The 16,494-nt window shown below is 34.1% G+C and overlaps 2 protein-coding genes across 3 annotated transcripts in view; both read left to right on the forward strand.

Moving 5' to 3' along the window:
* The first annotated feature begins 5,227 nt into the window (after positions 1 to 5,227).
* On the forward strand, positions 5,228 to 5,866 carry LOC129216696 (uncharacterized). The gene has a single exon (XM_054850912.1). It carries the CDS (start codon positions 5,228 to 5,230, stop codon positions 5,864 to 5,866), a length of 639 nt encoding a protein of 212 aa, XP_054706887.1.
* A 9,871-nt stretch (positions 5,867 to 15,737) lies between these two features.
* Positions 15,738 to 16,494, forward strand: part of LOC129217536 (sialin-like) — a 60,446-nt gene continuing 59,689 nt past the window's right edge. For both annotated transcript variants that reach the window (XM_054851854.1, XM_054851853.1), the window contains exon 1: positions 15,738 to 15,905. In XM_054851854.1, coding sequence (XP_054707829.1) covers positions 15,854 to 15,905 — 52 coding nt within the window. In that variant the 5' untranslated portion in view covers positions 15,738 to 15,853. The remainder of the gene's footprint in view (positions 15,906 to 16,494) is intronic.

Here is a 16,494-nt window from a genome sequence, read left to right on the forward strand (position 1 = left end):
ATCTTTAATTTTTAAATTAAATAATTTTTTTTTTGTATTTCCTGTAAGTAATATATAACACCAAATAGTTGACCAACTGTTTAGAAACAATTAAAAAAAGAAAAAAGAATAATATTCATAAATATTTAGTAATAATAATATATTTAACAATAAATTTACGAACTGAGTATAGAAAAAGTAGAAATACTACATGTATTTACTCATTTTTTCAACGCTTATAATATCCAATGTTAATATTAATGTTACGGGGAGAATATGGGAACTGTTTACATTTCTAGACGTTGCACAAGTGCCCCATTATCTACCTAAGGCCCCTATATATATGAGCCGACGCATCAGCTTAAGATTAACCTTTTTGGATCGGAGCGCGTGTTTAAATGGTTGTCTTTGCTGGCGAGTTATTGCGTTTGGTGACTGTTTACTGTGAGCAATTATTAGCGGCACGTGAATTGTTATTAAATAAAATATTATTTTCGTTAAATTTGGCGAAATCCGAAACTTTGATGTGGTAACCCTAGCAGCGCAAAAATGAAAAATTCAATCCAAAATGGTTAAACTTCAGCTGATGCGCCGGCCTATATATATACAGCGGCTCTACAGCTACCTACCTTAGAAGTAACTTGCAAGCACGAAAAAAATTCTTAATTTCATTTTTAACAAAAACTTAACATCGTCATAAATTTACTTGAATTTTTATATAATGGTTTGTGATAATTAAGTTTAGCGTATTAGTTAGTTTAAAATATGTTTTCGCGTGAGGAAAACAGTTATAAAGTTATGTATACATAAAATTAAATATACGAAATTACATAAATTATATTCATCATACGCAGAAAAATTTGTTTTTTTGATCGATACCAAAATTTAAGTGTACGAGTAAGTTTTCACTGCAACTACAAAATAATGCTAATTCGGTTTTTAATTAATACATACGGTAATTAGAGACTCAGCTAAGAACACTATCCATAAAGAATTCTTTCGATTAAGAAAAAAGAATTATTAAAATCGGTTCATCCGTTTAGGATCTACGATAGTACTTTTCTCCACTTTACCCTACCTTTTAGCAAAAAGACCTTATGCTTTACCACACGATGGGAAACAATCAGTGATTCAAAGAAAGCTTCTACGGATATGGAGATAATCATTTTTAAAGAAAGTTTAAGACCCTTAATCGTTTTAGCGCACTGCTCCGCAAAAGTTTTTTTTTTTTTTTTTTTTTTTTTTAATGGAAGGAGGCTAGTGTAACGTAAGAATTTCGCGAAAAAATGTCAATGCTATAAGTTAATTAAGTAGTGCAATTCACATGTGCCTCTATAGGGGGCACATGTGGGCAGGCACATATGAATACGATTAAGAAATTCCGGACAAGCATTCTATTTTAAATAAAAACTCTTTAATATTGTGGAAAACGCCCAAGAACTGAACTGAACTGAGTAGTTAAGTTTAAATAAATTAGCCGGACTCGCGCACCTCGTAGCAGTTCTTATAGCAGTATGTAATATTCAAAATTCTTGAGATTTTATTTTCGAGAGAGTTCGTTGCCGATATCTTCATTATGTTGTGTTTATTAATTAACAAGTTTTTATTTGCAACTAACATTGTAGTTTATTGTGCTGTAATTAAATTTTTCTAAGTTAAAAAGTTCAAGTGTTTGTGTCACAATTTCTACACGAAGGAATATCTGAAGACTTCAGTACAAATGATTTCATTGCCCCGCGACTTTTGGAAGCGTTGAAGAAGTTAAATAGATGGTAAGAGTTTTTAAATTTAGAAACTTACTTTGACGCGCAACATGGCATCCCTGCCGGGACTGCAGTGAAGTTATTTGATTTTTTTTTAAAGTTAAGAACTTTGTTGAAATGTCTAAAACAAACGAAGATATTCAACCTAAAATGTCAAAGTGTAGAAAATTTATGTAAAAAGCGAGCTGTAATGCGAGCTGCTGTAACAAAAGCAGTAAACAAGCTAGAAACAGAATTGGCAAAGAGTGGGGTGGATGCAAACATCGTGGAAGAACTTGTAGAAATATTAACTTTAAAATTTGAAATGCTAAGCGCTGTAGATAGCGAACTAGAAGCTAATTTTGAACCGAACGAACTCGAAAAAGAAATTGAAACTTCGGAAGAATATCGCGAGAAAGTGACTGGAAGTTTCGAGCTACTAAACGAATTAATGAAATGCGTCGGAATTCGTTGGAAGTCAGTCGCATCAGCGAAAATCAAAATAGAAGCTTTGAAACAAGCAGCAACAGTACTATACGAGTTAAACTTCCGAAATTGACTATCGCGAAGTTTTACGGAGATGTGAGCCAATGGTTAACATTCTGGAACAGTTTTGAATCTGCGATACATAAAAATGAACTTTTGAATAATGTTGACAAATTCAACTACCTAAAGGCATATTTAGGTGGAACTGCCATGAACACAGTTGAAGGATTTCCAATTACAGCTGAAAATTATGATAACGCGATAAGAGCATTGAAGGACCGTTATGCTGAAACTGACTTATTAATTAGTGCTCATATGAATAATATCATCAATATGCAACCTCTTAGAGACTCTAATGATGTTCGTGCATTTCGAAGATTTTATGACAACTGTACAACGCAAATACGGTGTTTAGAAGCATTAGGTTTGTCATCGGAAAATTACACTAGTGTATTATGCCCCCTGCTATTAAAAATCCTTCCTGCGGATTTAGTTTTAGAATACACTGTTATAACCAGGGGTTCCAGACGAGTGAAAATATTCCCTCTAAGGTGAAAGCAAAGTGCCTGAAGGAGCAATGCAGGCCAGAAAATAGAGCAGAGGAGTCAAAACAGCATGCAATCACAGAAAGAGTCATTGCGCATGCGCTTTTTGCCTTAGACCACATACATACATTCAACCACCTCAATATGGCGGACAAATAATGATTGCGTTTGTGTGTCTCTCACATTGAATGAAGTACACTATTGGATTAAAACACAACTTTTCTAGGATTAATTATCCGAAATTACAAGTAAGTACAGCTTTTGATCACTTTGTAGCTTTTAGGGCTTTCAAACATAGTTAAGTTTTTAAAAGTGCATTTATTGCTTTTCAGTAACCGTTTGTCTTCTAGTTCCCGTTTACCGTTACTATCGTGAAATTTCAATCATTCAAAACGCTACTAAAAATATCTGTCATTACTTTCTTGAATACTCGATAAGCAGCTTTTATTAATCACCAAAAGAACCTTAATAAAAATGTTTCTTGTGTTTCGTAATTATAACAGAAAGCTAGCGAGAAAAAAAAGATCTCTCTCAGTCTAGCTCTTTTTTTTTTTTTTTTATTGCTTTCTCATTCAAGTGTTAGAATCATTTCCTGTTAGCCGTTGATGCTCGATAGCGTTAGAAATTCCTTTTGGTTTTTTATTTAACTGGTTGAAAAACTTCATGTGCATTTTATTTTGTTACTCTAGATTAACGTTTATGAAACGATTTTGTTCTTCCGTAATTGTAATATCCCGGAATATTTTTGGCTCATCATGTAAATAATCCATAAGTACAGTTATGCTTCATTTTCGGAATACGTCATGTTTTAGTAAATGTATAATTTCTCACATGTTTTAAATAATTACTCGTTTTTAAATTATAACGTATTTGTGACAGATCTTTGATACCAAGTGGAGGGGTAGATATTTATTGTTTTATTAATTTTTAACATTACTTTTTGTTAAAAAAAACCATCAGAACCCTGAATTTTTTCACATGTTTTTTAACGGCCCCAGAGTTATTATTCATATTATTTATTTTATTCATTTTTAAGAAAACGATAAAGATTTCACCGGTCCGCAAAGTTTTTCATTTGCTTTTACCGCTGGGTCAAAAGAGGTTGAGAAACACTTGAGTTAGAGCACGATCAGATGAATTAAAGCTATGAGCACTTCTGAACTATGTTGAAAGCTCTGAAATATGATCAAATGCTGTAATTACATGTTTTGGTCAGATTCTATGGATGTGCTATTTTGGATAAAAAAGGAAGGCCCGTGGGCAACATTCGTAGAAAATCGTGTTCAAGAAATCAGAAGACTGACAAAAATTGAACAGTGGAGATTCGTACCAGGAGTAATGAACGTAGCTGACATTCCGTCCCGAGGATGTACCTTAGGAAAGCTATTGCGTACGGAATGGCTGTGCGGACCGGACTGGTTGAAGAGATCTGCCGAATATTGGCCGAAAGACGAATTTCTGCCTGCCATGGAAGTAGTGAACGCAGAAAAGAAGAAAGTTATAATCACAGCTACTAACTCCGAAGATAAGGGAAAATACTACTACAGATATTCTTCTTACGTTAAACTACTACGAATCACCGCGTGGATTTACAGATTTGTAGAAAATTGTAAAAAATCCAAAAAAGATAGACGATTTGGTGTTCTTGACAGTAAAGAGCTTCAAAAGGCTGAACAAGTAATTTTAAAGCAAATTCAATCAGAAGCTTTTGGAAGAAATCCTGACGCAAGATTAAGATCGATCAATACAATCGTAGGCGACGATGCCTTGATTCTAGTGAAAACGAAGATATTTTTTAGAGATGATGACATGCATTTTCGGCTTCCAGTTGTACTTCCCTCCGAACACCCGGTTGTCCTTAGTCTCATTCGGTGGAAACATAAAGAGTTAGGACATTGTGGCGTACAACTGCTTATGTCAGCGCTTCGAGAAAAGTACTGGATTTTGAAGAGCCGGAAAACCATTAAGAAGGCAATCAAGTCCTGTATTGTGTGTCGAACATTCAACTCTAAACCGCCCGAAGTTCAGGAAAGTGTTTTACCGGAAAATCGTGTAAAAGATGCATCAGTTTTCGAAATTCTAGGAATAGATCTAGCAGGACCCTTGATCCTCAAAGATAACTCAAAAGTTTGGATTTTGATTTTCACCTGTGCTGTTTTTAGAGCTGTTCATGTTGAGATGTTGACTTCAGTGTCTACAGATAACTTTTTTTGGGGGTTGAGGAGATTCATCGCGAGAAGAGGCAGACCGTCAATTATCTATTCCGATAACGGAAAGAACTTCGTTGGCGCAAAAAACCAATTAAGCAAGATTGATTGGAAAAAGATTCAAGATGAAACTACTGCTTCTTCTATTGCTTGGATTTTTATCCCCCCTTCTGCTCCCTCGTGGGGAGGATTTTGGGAAAGGTTAGTAGGAGTTTTGAAGAGAATTTTAAGAAAAGTTTTGGGTCAAACATCGTTGGATTATGAAGAGATGTTAACAGTCCTCTGCGACTGTGAGAGTATCATAAATTCGCGACCGTTGACTTACGTTAGTGATGACGTTCAAGATCTTACCCCGATTACACCTTCCATGTTTTTGCAAGAGATTAGAGAAATCGGTGTTCCAGACTTAGATGTGCTGGATCATCAGAAATTAAATAAACGTCACGCGTATACACAGAAAATACGAAAAGATCTCCGTTCGAGATTTCGAGTGGAATATCTCGGACAGTTGCGACAACCTGTGACTAATAGAAATAATTCTCCAGTTCTAAAAGTTGGTGACTTAGTTATCGTGTGGACAGATAACTGTAAAAGAATTGACTGGCCACTCGGAAGAGTTCTAGAAGTGTTCACAAGTAAGGATGGATGTGTGCGAGTTGCTAAAGTCAAGACAAAAACGGGTGTCTTCATTCGTCCTGTTAAAAAGTTGTGTTCTCTGGAGTTGGGAGCGGTGTCATCTTGTGAGCTTCAAAAGTTAAAACCCCCTCCTGTGACTGTTCTTGAGGATTTGTGTTGCACCACCACCACCAGTTCATCACCTAGCCTGACAGCATTGAAGTTGAGTTCCGGAGTCCCGAGCCCTGAACTCAAGGTGGGGAGTGTGGAAAACGCCCAAGAACTGAACTGAACTGAGTAGTTAAGTTTAAATAAATTAGCCGGACTCGCGCACCTCGTAGCAGTTCTTATAGCAGTATGTAATATTCAAAATTCTTGAGATTTTATTTTCGAGAGAGTTCGTTGCCGATATCTTCATTATGTTGTGTTTATTAATTAACAAGTTTTTATTTGCAACTAACATTGTAGTTTATTGTGCTGTAATTAAATTTTTCTAAGTTAAAAAGTTCAAGTGTTTGTGTCACAATTTCTACACGAAGGAATATCTGAAGACTTCAGTACAAATGATTTCATTGCCCCGCGACTTTTGGAAGCGTTGAAGAAGTTAAATAGATGGTAAGAGTTTTTAAATTTAGAAACTTACTTTGACGCGCAACAAATATGAAGCATATACGGACATACCAATGACATTGAAGGGTTTGTTACCTTCACCACGTCAGTTAAAATTGCACAGTAATTGTGTCATCAAGAAAATATTTTCCCCCAAATATGTACCTGCTCACTAAAATTTCGAAGTCTCACAGCCTGTTCTGATCACTGGAGTGACACAAAAAAAAACCTTATAAGACTACATAACACAGATATTTTTTTTATTACGTAAATATGTAACACTAAATTGTTGACGAACTATTTAATAACAAAAGAATAAAAAATGAAATAAAATAAAATAAAAATGATCAAATAAATATTTAATAATAATAGTAATAATAATAAACAATAAGTTTACTATCTGGTTATAATAATTGTAACACAGTTTTTAACACATGTAATATGCTACACAAAGATTATTATCTCTTAAAGGCACATGTGATATGTAAACTGTTCACATGTGCCTTTAGATGTTGTGTCCACAAGTGCCCTATCATCTACCGTTGAACATACTAGCAAAAAAAAAAAAAAAATCTTATTTAATTTAAAAAAAACATGCTTGACATTGTCATAAATTTACTTGAAAGTGCGTTTAATAGTTTCCAACTTTTAAGTTTAGCTTAAAAGTTATATTAGTTTAAAATATGTTTTCACGAGAAAAAGACACGAATAAAATCACATGCAACACCTGCTAAAACAAAAAAGTTGCCACCACAGTAATATAAAATGACTCATTGTTCTAAAAGTTCAGCCAAGAGGTAGGACTGGTACTGCCATTACTTGAGAAATTTGCAAGATTTTTTGCTTGAAGTTATCTTAGTAAAACATACCATATATATGTCTACGTGTGCGTCCCCCTTTTCCCTATACATAAAAATGGCTGTATGTGTGTATGTTCTTTATACTAATCCGCAGCTTGCGTCGAATCTTTGCCAAATTTAGCGCGGAGGCCCGTTTTTATCCAGGAATTGACACAGGGGAGACGGGAATCAGAAATGTTTAGCTTATTAATAACATTGACTGAATTTTTGCAATTTGAAAAATATCCAAAGAGGTCTAAATTGAAATTTTTAGTTATAAAAACTCTTTTTTTTTTTCTTTTGTGTCAGCCTGGTTGGTGAATATGCATCACTAGACACAGCTTTTATTTTCAAGCCGCGCAACGCCGAGCAACGCAGCTAGTTAACTGACAAAGTTATATACGTATATGTTTTTATAGTGCATGTACTATTAAACAGCAATATTCAACCTGCTTCCTATGGGCTGCATGCGACCCGCCAAGTTTGTCAACCCAGTCGGGAAAAGGTAACATTCGCTCCAAATTGCTCATTTGTAGGCAGTTCCCTCAAAAATCCCACTGAACATTTTCGTCATGGCGAAAAATCCCATTTTGGATATTTTGAAAGTGTGAACTCCGGGTCAAAAGCGAAAGGAATCTTCAAAAATTTTGAACTCGATATGGAGAGGAATTAAGGGGGCACAAAAAAGTGGCACATACTCACCGGTTCCGAACGCTGGCTTCCGAGTGAATCCTTTCCTTCCTAGTCCTGTCTCCTATATATAGCAGAGTTCTTCACCTTATCTTTCGGGACAGCTTGTTGAGCTTTAAGTGCAGAAACGGAGGCGGTGTTTGACTTAGGGATTTTGAGAGACTCAGATCTCAGCTTTGCACAGGACAATGGAATAAAATCACTTGAGTTAATGATAATCGAAAATAGAATTTGCAACTACTAATTCGAAAGTATTTGTTTGGAAAAACAAATAGTAATTCATGCATTTTATTTAGACATATAAGACGACATAAAAATTTTCATTTTTGTGTCATCATTGCGAAAGTAAAATAATATTTATGTGTAATGCAGAGTTGTTTAAATACTTTTAATAATGACAACAGTTACAGCAGCTACTAAAACATTTCAGCAAAAATAGCAAACAAGTGTCCTACACTATTCGCTGTAACTTCTGATCCCTTTATGATACAACTCTGAAAATTTCTGGATGTATTTATTTAAGTACTTAAAAAACCTGGGTTTTTCTTTTTTCTTTTTTTTTTATAAAACTGTCAAAAGACATTGTCTCAAAAACTTTTTAAATTTTCAAGTTTTGTGAAAAATAATTTAAACTTTTTGAAATTAAAGTTCTTACAATTTTCATCAAAATGAACTGTTATACAACTCTAACTCCCGTGGAATTTGAGTTATAACACTTTAAAGCAATTCCAGCCACTTAAAAACAGGGTTGTTTGGTTTAAACCATGGTTTAAACCAATTGGGTTTTTTTTAAAAAACCATGTGGTTTTTAAAAAAATTGTTTTTTAAAAAAAAGGCCAAAAAAAATCCATTTTACAGGTTTACCTTGATTTCCCCACACATATTGAAAAATGTAAAATTCCATTTATGCTAAGTTCCCAGCTAAGTTGCAGAGATAAATACTAAAATTGCGAAGTTACTTCTTCAAAATGTATTACAAGCTTTAATCGAAAAAAAATATTAATATATTTCTTATTTCATATATGTGCCATAAAGAAGATTTCAGTCAACTTCCATCATTATGCTTAATTTGCATAATTAGGTAAGATTTTCTAAGGATTGAATCTTCTATTGTAGATGCAATCCATTATATTGCTCACTCCTGTTGCAGGGGTGTGACATTTTTGCCCATTTATTTGCATTTTCCTGGAATTTTAACTTTGACTTGTAAGGTAATCAACAGTCTAACTTAATTGTTTGCACCTAAAAATTAAGATTTGTTCTGCAGGTGAATACAAATAATATCTTTTGAATTAAATTTAAAAAAAAAAGTTTATACTTCATATTATGATACATAATAGTTCCTTATATTATAATGTAGGAAGATTAAAAGACAAATTTTTAAATTCCCAGAACAAAATGCAAATGTATGTGTAAAAGTTGATTGAGAAATATATAAATCTTCACATATAAACTACACTCTCCATTGGTGTTTTTTTTTTTTTTTTTTTTCTTTTTGGATTCTGTGTGCTTAAAAGATTTTGATTGGCTATACACCTATGCTGCTTTATTACTATTGGGTGCAGATAATTCTTAGTTCCCCCCCCCCCCCCTTTTGTTCATTGGAATTGGGATTTTGGTATTTGCTTTGCCTTAGCTAACCTGTGCAGATTACAAAAGTTACTTACTCATATCGTTTTAAAAAGAATGTCCAATTCTGGTAGAAAAAAAGACCTAATCTGGCTTTCATTTGATGAAATCAAAAATGAAGCCAGTATTTCGAATCATAAAGGGTCTATATATACATGCATACTAATTTGTTAATCAAGTCAAACATTTCAATCAATATTTCCCCGCAGAAAGCTATTTTAATTATTTAATTTAGTTACAAGATTTTGTTCTAATCTCTTTAATTAATCAAGAAATTAGGTATAATGTGACTATTGAATAACTGTTAATTACATGGAACCTTAATTACCTTCTGAAAATTAATTGATTTTCTCGCAAATATTACTTAAACCAAAAAAAACCCGGTTTAAACCCAAAAAACCTGGTTTTAAACCAAAAAAAAAAACGGTTTTTTTTTTGTTGTTGTTTTTTTTTTTTTTTTTTTTTTTTTGAAAAAAAAAACGGTTTTTTTTACGAACCCTGCTTAAAAAAAGTGCTACTTAACGAATTTCAAAAACTATTTACTCATCAGTTATGAATAATAGATTTTTAAATTTAAGATGTCAAGTACAGTAAAACCTGTAAAGTTGACCACCTTTGTAAGTTGACCACCTGCCTATGTTGATCGCTTTTGTCAGGAACGGAATTAGTCCTATCTTGTATAATGAAGGAAAAATTCTGTAACTTGACCACATTTCTATCTTGACCACCTGTCTATCTTGACCACTAATGTACCCCAAATTTGGTTTGGAGTATTGTAAAAAAAACCTTTGTAAGTTGACCACTTGGTTTATTTTTTAAAACTTAATTTAGCAAATTATTTTATTTGTTTATAGCTTTCCAAGAATATTTTTGGTGCCATACCAGCATTTTACCAATTAAATAAAACAGCAGCATAACTAAACCTACTTCTAAGTTTAACCACATTGGAAAACTATTAAGAATCCTTTTATTCTCCAAACTTGTTTTTCTTTTGTTGTTCTATTTGAGATTACCTTTTGTACTCTCTGTTCAATGAAAACATGTGTCAGTAAAAAAGTACAAAGTATTTTTTTCCAGTTGCAATATTTTGTGGCAACACTGGAATTGTGCTAGAGTAAAAGTTACTTGCATTGAAATATTTCTGGTGCAAGGGATTAAGAAATATGACATTTTCATTTTTAACTGCCTTTTAGAACTATGAGAGTCCAGCTTGTCGCTCTTCGTGTTATAGTTTTACATAAAATGACTTCAAAAATAAAGTTAGTTGAAATTGAGATTGATAAAAATTAATAAAATATTAAAATTAATGGAAAAAAGGAGAAATCCAGAGGAAATTAGCTGACTCACATGGAATTTCCAAAACTAGTATCTAATAAGTGCGCCAAACTTCAATAAGGAGTTATTTTGTTGAAAAGTAGATCATGGTTATAAATGTATTAAATGTATATGAGAAAAAAAATAAGAGAAAAATTTGTTATTTTTGATTAGCTATGAATTTTTAGGAACTATTAAAATCAAATAACTTTTTATAAACAATGTTTTTTTTTTTTTTTTTTTTTTTGATCAATTTACTGAAATTTTGAATTTACATGACACATTATACGTCATTCTGAGAAAAGAACCTCTAAAAATATTTGAATAAGATTTTAAATTATTGTTTCAAAGTAATGTTAAACAATGAAAGTGAGTTGAACGGAAAGAGTAAGTGTCAATTAGTCAAAAAATGAATACACGGTGCAAAAAATAACAAAAAAAAAAAAAAATCAGTACCCCCTTTATAAGTTGACCACCTGTCTAAGTTGACCATGGGCAAGTCTCCTCGGAGATTGGAACAGGGAGCCCTCGGGGAGTGATGTCTAAGTTGACCACCAAAGTACTGCACCGCAAGTGGTCAACTTACACAGGTTTCACTGTAGTAAGATTTCTGTAAGTTTCATGAAAATTCAGGTGGAGAACCTTGTTGATTTGACATGGAATGACTCTATTAGAAATGCATTTCTTTGTACACTAAATAATATATTGGAAATTTTTGAACTGATCAGTTAAAAGGCGCTTAAAGGGGAAAGCCCATTCTTTCATTCATTGTTATATTTTGATCCTAAACGGACCTGTTAATTTTACTGGAATTTCGAAAAGTTTAACCGAGTTCTGAATGCGCCCAATAGAGAGGACAATCTCTATGGTGTCAAAAATAGTGGATATTTTTATTATTAACTTTTATTCGTTTTAAAATAGAAATTTTTTTTCGGTATGTCCTAATCCAAGCAAGAGTGAAGCGTTTAGTTTTCAGCCACACGAGAAGAGCTAGTGGTTTTTTTTTTCCCCTCATCTTACACTTCCACTATACCCTTTATAACAAAAAAAAAAAAAATAGAGTCACCTATTGTCAGAATGAAACGAAATTTAACATGCGTAAGGACAACTCATTAATATAAAAAGCTGATTACAAATGAACGCAAAATGATCATTTACTAATGGAAAAATTGCAAATGACTGGAGCTTTTTGTACCCTGTTGAGCCACCTCTAGCATGACTATACGAGATGATACAAGCGAGCATTGAGACACAAGTTTCGTACGATGTCCTACTTCATCTTGTACCACAGTTACTGTAAATGCGCCACTAATTCGATCAAACTCGAAAGCTGTCCAACATACCTCTCCAAGCAATCCCAGATAAGCAGGATCTGTGACAGATCATGGAATCGAGCAGGTCAAAGAATATGATAATGCGGACGTGGAAGTTTTGAGACACTCTTGTGGTCTGGGACTGAGCATTGTCCTGTTAAAAAATGGCACCTGGGGGCTCTGCAACAAGTGGCAACGCATGTGACTGAAACTTGACACAAACGTACCGTTAGGTTGTCCTATTGTTGTGGATAAATATTAGAGGAGACTATGTATCATAGGCCATGACATTCAATTGTCTCACCCAAACTGCAGGCGCGGTGTGCCGCTGAAAACATAGGCAGTATTTGAGCTTTCACACTGTCACCTCCATTTGGAGTAGTGTCACGTTTCACGGGATTGGACTGCAAACGAATGGATCCAGATCGTCTTTAGCGATGAATCCAGATTTAATTTGAGCCACGACGGCGATCGTGTACGCTTGTAGAGGCCCCGTTGTGAACTCTCTAGTAATGCCACTGCTTTTCAGTTGCACACCGCATCCACAACTCGGGTGAGGTTATGAGGTACTATCAAATGCGAAACATGGTCTCCCCAAACATTAATCCGCAACACCATGACAACATAACGGTTCAGTTGTTGGAGCACATGTGTTGTCACTCATTTCGGGGCTTCCAGGAGTCTTTTTTCAGCAGGATAATGCTCAGTAACACACAGCAAGAATGTCAAGGGACTCCCTCTTGCACATTATCATTTTCTCTGCCCTGCTAAATTTCCTGATTTGCCACAGATCGAGCATATTCGGGATCACCCTCGACGGTAAGAAAAAAAAAGATAAATCGCCAAATAATAATCAAAAGGGAAAATTATTATCTCAAAACAAAAACAAAATTTTATTTATGCAGTCACAGTCGAGAAATAAAAGTGGCAACCTTCTGAACGCTAATTTAAAATGAGATCGCGAAAACGATAGTTTTCCGACATGAAAATAGAGTTTCGTTAGGCTTATAATGCTTTTAATTTTTTCCCCGGTGATTTTACAACCTTGTTTTCTTTTTTTCTTTTTTGAAGTGATAACTTCTTACGGGAGGGTAAACCGATTTGTGACATGACGCATAACGGCGCAACTCTTGTCTGGCATTCCTTTCGTTCTCGCATACGGCAGAAGTGCGCATGCTCGGGGAAATTCTGTTTTTTTACTCGTTAGGGCCGTTTCCATGAACACTTTCGACCCCGGAAAAATCCTGCTTTTCGCCGCATTCCGGTAATTTGCGGGATATATGTGGATTTTTTCCTCCTCCTGCTCGCTTCTTGGAGTAAAGCGGAATTTTACCCAGAATGCATTAAAGTTCGTCTACTAGCCGCTAAGAATGCTGGGTAAAAACCGCCTTCTGTGGTACAATGGGAAACCTCTCGTTACATGGAATGGAATTTTTCAATCGGTTTTTTGCGGAGCCAGAGCGGGGATTTACCGGGTCGAAATTGTGTTGTGAACGCGGATTTTGGTTCAGTTTTAAGCGTTAAGTGATAGTAGAAAAAGTAATGAAACTAACAGAAGATGGATGAAATTCGCAACATAACGCAATCTCTTAACGAAAGGTGAGTTTAACAAGACAATATAAAACCATTGTAAATAATATGTATTCAAAATAACATTTAATCTTTAAATTTATTTTCAAAACAAAAACATTTTTGCGATTAGTTTAACTAAAAATATCTCGCTTCATTTATCTTTTTGAACTGTGATAAGGTGTACATATTTTAAACGAACTTCATCCCCGCAGATTCCGCAACGCGGGGGTCGGGGACGGTCGAAAAAACAAAAATAATATGTAAACATTTAATTTGTTTATCACAGAATAAAATCGAAAATGTTTCGTAAGTTTGAGTGTTTTTTCTGATAAACGAAATATTATTATGTGAAACATGGTTTGAAAATGATGATAGTAAAATTATTTAATCTTTTAAACGTATTGTGCAATTAAAGCGTCAAAATATAAGAGCAGGAGGCGTAGCAGTTTATCAGAATGATCTTGAGTGCATAAATATTGTCACTCCAAATATAGGATTACATGTTAATAATGCTACAAGCTTTAATACGACACACAAAACGATATTGGTGAAATGTGTATATTGGAATGTTACAATGAAGCAAAGCAACAAATTATTATTGCCAACATATATATGTCTCCAAACAAAAGTATTTCAAGTATTATTCAATTTATTCATAAACAGCTTTTAAAATTATACACAAGAAGGTTCTGCTTTAGTTAATGAAGATTATTATACAATTCCTTTAATTTTAACCGGAGATTTTAATGTTAATTTTGCTTCTAATCGAGCTAAAAATTTAGTATTGTTTCTACAATCCAAATTACAATTACAAATGATTAATAAGCCAGAAGAAGCCACTAAAAGTCACGGAACTGTACTTGATGCAGTCTTTGCAAGATTTTTAGATAACATACAATGCAAAAATTTCGTTGCTTATTACAGCTACCATAAGCCAATTGTTACTTTTATAGGATTAAATAATGATAATAATTTAATCCTATGAAAGGTATCACTTCTACCGAGCGTCCCGTGACGCACATTTTTTTTTTTTTTTTTTTGGAAATTCGAAGGAATTAATTCAATTTAAGGAGTATTTTTCGCGGTCTTCGAATGGCGCAAAATTCGAATTGATAGGATAACTATATTTCGGATAGAAAGAGACATTTAATGCTATTTTCGGGAGGCCCTAAAATTAAAATTCGAACGATTCGTTTTTTTTTTTTTTTTTTCTGCTGTTCGAAAAAATCCCCTACATTCCTTCTCAGGTGTACAAGTACCTCCCTGCTAAATTTGGTCAATATCCGACGAAAACTATGGGTTTGTATAGGGAACATACATATATACACACATATTCTTTGTTTAATTTATATACCTGTTGTCCTCATGTAAAATTTCGTTTCATTCAGACAACTCCTTTTTAGTGCGTCGATTTTTTTTTTCTTTTCCTTTTTTTTTTTTTTTTTTGTGTGTGTGTTCTAGGGTGTAATTTAATACACATCCAAACATATAATAGAGAGAAAAAGAGAGAGTCGAGGACCTGTGCTGGATTTACCAAAAAGCTATACAAGATATAGCTTAGGGCCGCCGCTTTGTTGGGGACCCCAACTCCCAAAAAAATGCATAACTTGTTCCTACAGAAATGAAAAGTACTTTAAAAAATTAAATTAAATTTTCTTGTTTTTGATGAAAAACTCGAAAGTTTGGGAAAATATTATTAACCTTAAATTTTTAAACAATGAAGTTTCAATTGTTTTTCCTACCCACAGCCTATATTTTTCAGCATGACCCCACCGCTAAATGGTAGTCTATATCCTTTACCCTAAAACCAGTCCGACTCTGACTCCTGGAATTTTAGCCTCCGACTCGGACTCCTTCAGCTCAAAATCCGTCCCATTTCATGGTTCCACCTGCGACTCCTGTAATTTTAAAGCTTCCGATACCTTTTCCCCACCGAAGTCAAGTTTAAGATGTCAAACTCCCAACTTAGATTCTTTTTCCCCAGAATCAGTCCGACTCCGACTTCTCAGCCTGCACAGAACTTGGAACACATTTCCGTAATAAGACATCGTTTGATAGCGTAAAAAGAGCTGAGACAAAAGGAAGGTCACAAAATCAAAGATCTGCCCATTTTGAGTCCAACGCGACGCCGAAATAAAAGAATAGCCTCGAGGAGACGAACTTCATTTTCTTCATCCGACTCCCGTGTGTGCGACAACTCTCTCTCTCTCTCTCTCCCCTTTATCCATCACGATGGAATGTCCGAGAACAAAGTCTCATCATTTCAATCAATTCTTCAACATTTCATATCTGACTTGAAGTAGCTGAAGCATAATGTGTGCAATGGATCATCTGGCATGTTCGAAAATGGATGAACGTATTGAAGGTAAGATTTCTAATTATAGAAAAGGACATTTTTCTGTTTAAATTCCACTGTATGGAAATATATAGTAGCAAACTTCTTGTCGCTTTTGTACATGAATCCATGTAAATGGACTAGAGAAGGAGCTCAGTGACCTTATAGTTATACGATTTCAATTTCAATAAAAAAGTTCAAGAGAGGTCGATTTTTTTAAGTTTTGGACTTCATTGGAACCATTTTAGAACCTAAAGATATTATCCTATAGTAGCTAAAATTTTAATGGAGGTCGATTGATGATAAAAGACAACTTTTGAAGCCCCAGATGTTTCGAAATTTGAAAATTCGGTTTTTCCGCTCCTCCTACTGTGCAGTCAAACAAAAAAAAAAAAAAGAAAGAAAATAGTTTATATGAAGTCAGAATGGGGTCGTTTCCAAAATTTTAAAAGTATTTTTTTCTGAAAGAACATGCTAAAAAACATAGGATCTGACCTTTTTTAAATAATTTGTTTAAGTTTAATGTTTTAAAAAAATTACTTAAATCGGTGCACTTTTGTATTTTACGCTTCCGCCGATGACATCACAAATGATGAAATGCCATTCAATGTTGCCATTC

This window comes from Uloborus diversus, chromosome 2, assembly GCF_026930045.1.
Source record: "Uloborus diversus isolate 005 chromosome 2, Udiv.v.3.1, whole genome shotgun sequence".
NCBI lineage: Eukaryota > Metazoa > Arthropoda > Arachnida > Araneae > Uloboridae > Uloborus > Uloborus diversus.

Excerpts from the sequence above, each read along its gene's own strand:
- LOC129216696 (XM_054850912.1), top strand. The coding sequence starts at position 5,228 with ATGTTAACAGTCCTCTGCGACTGTGAGAGTATCATAAATTCGCGACCG.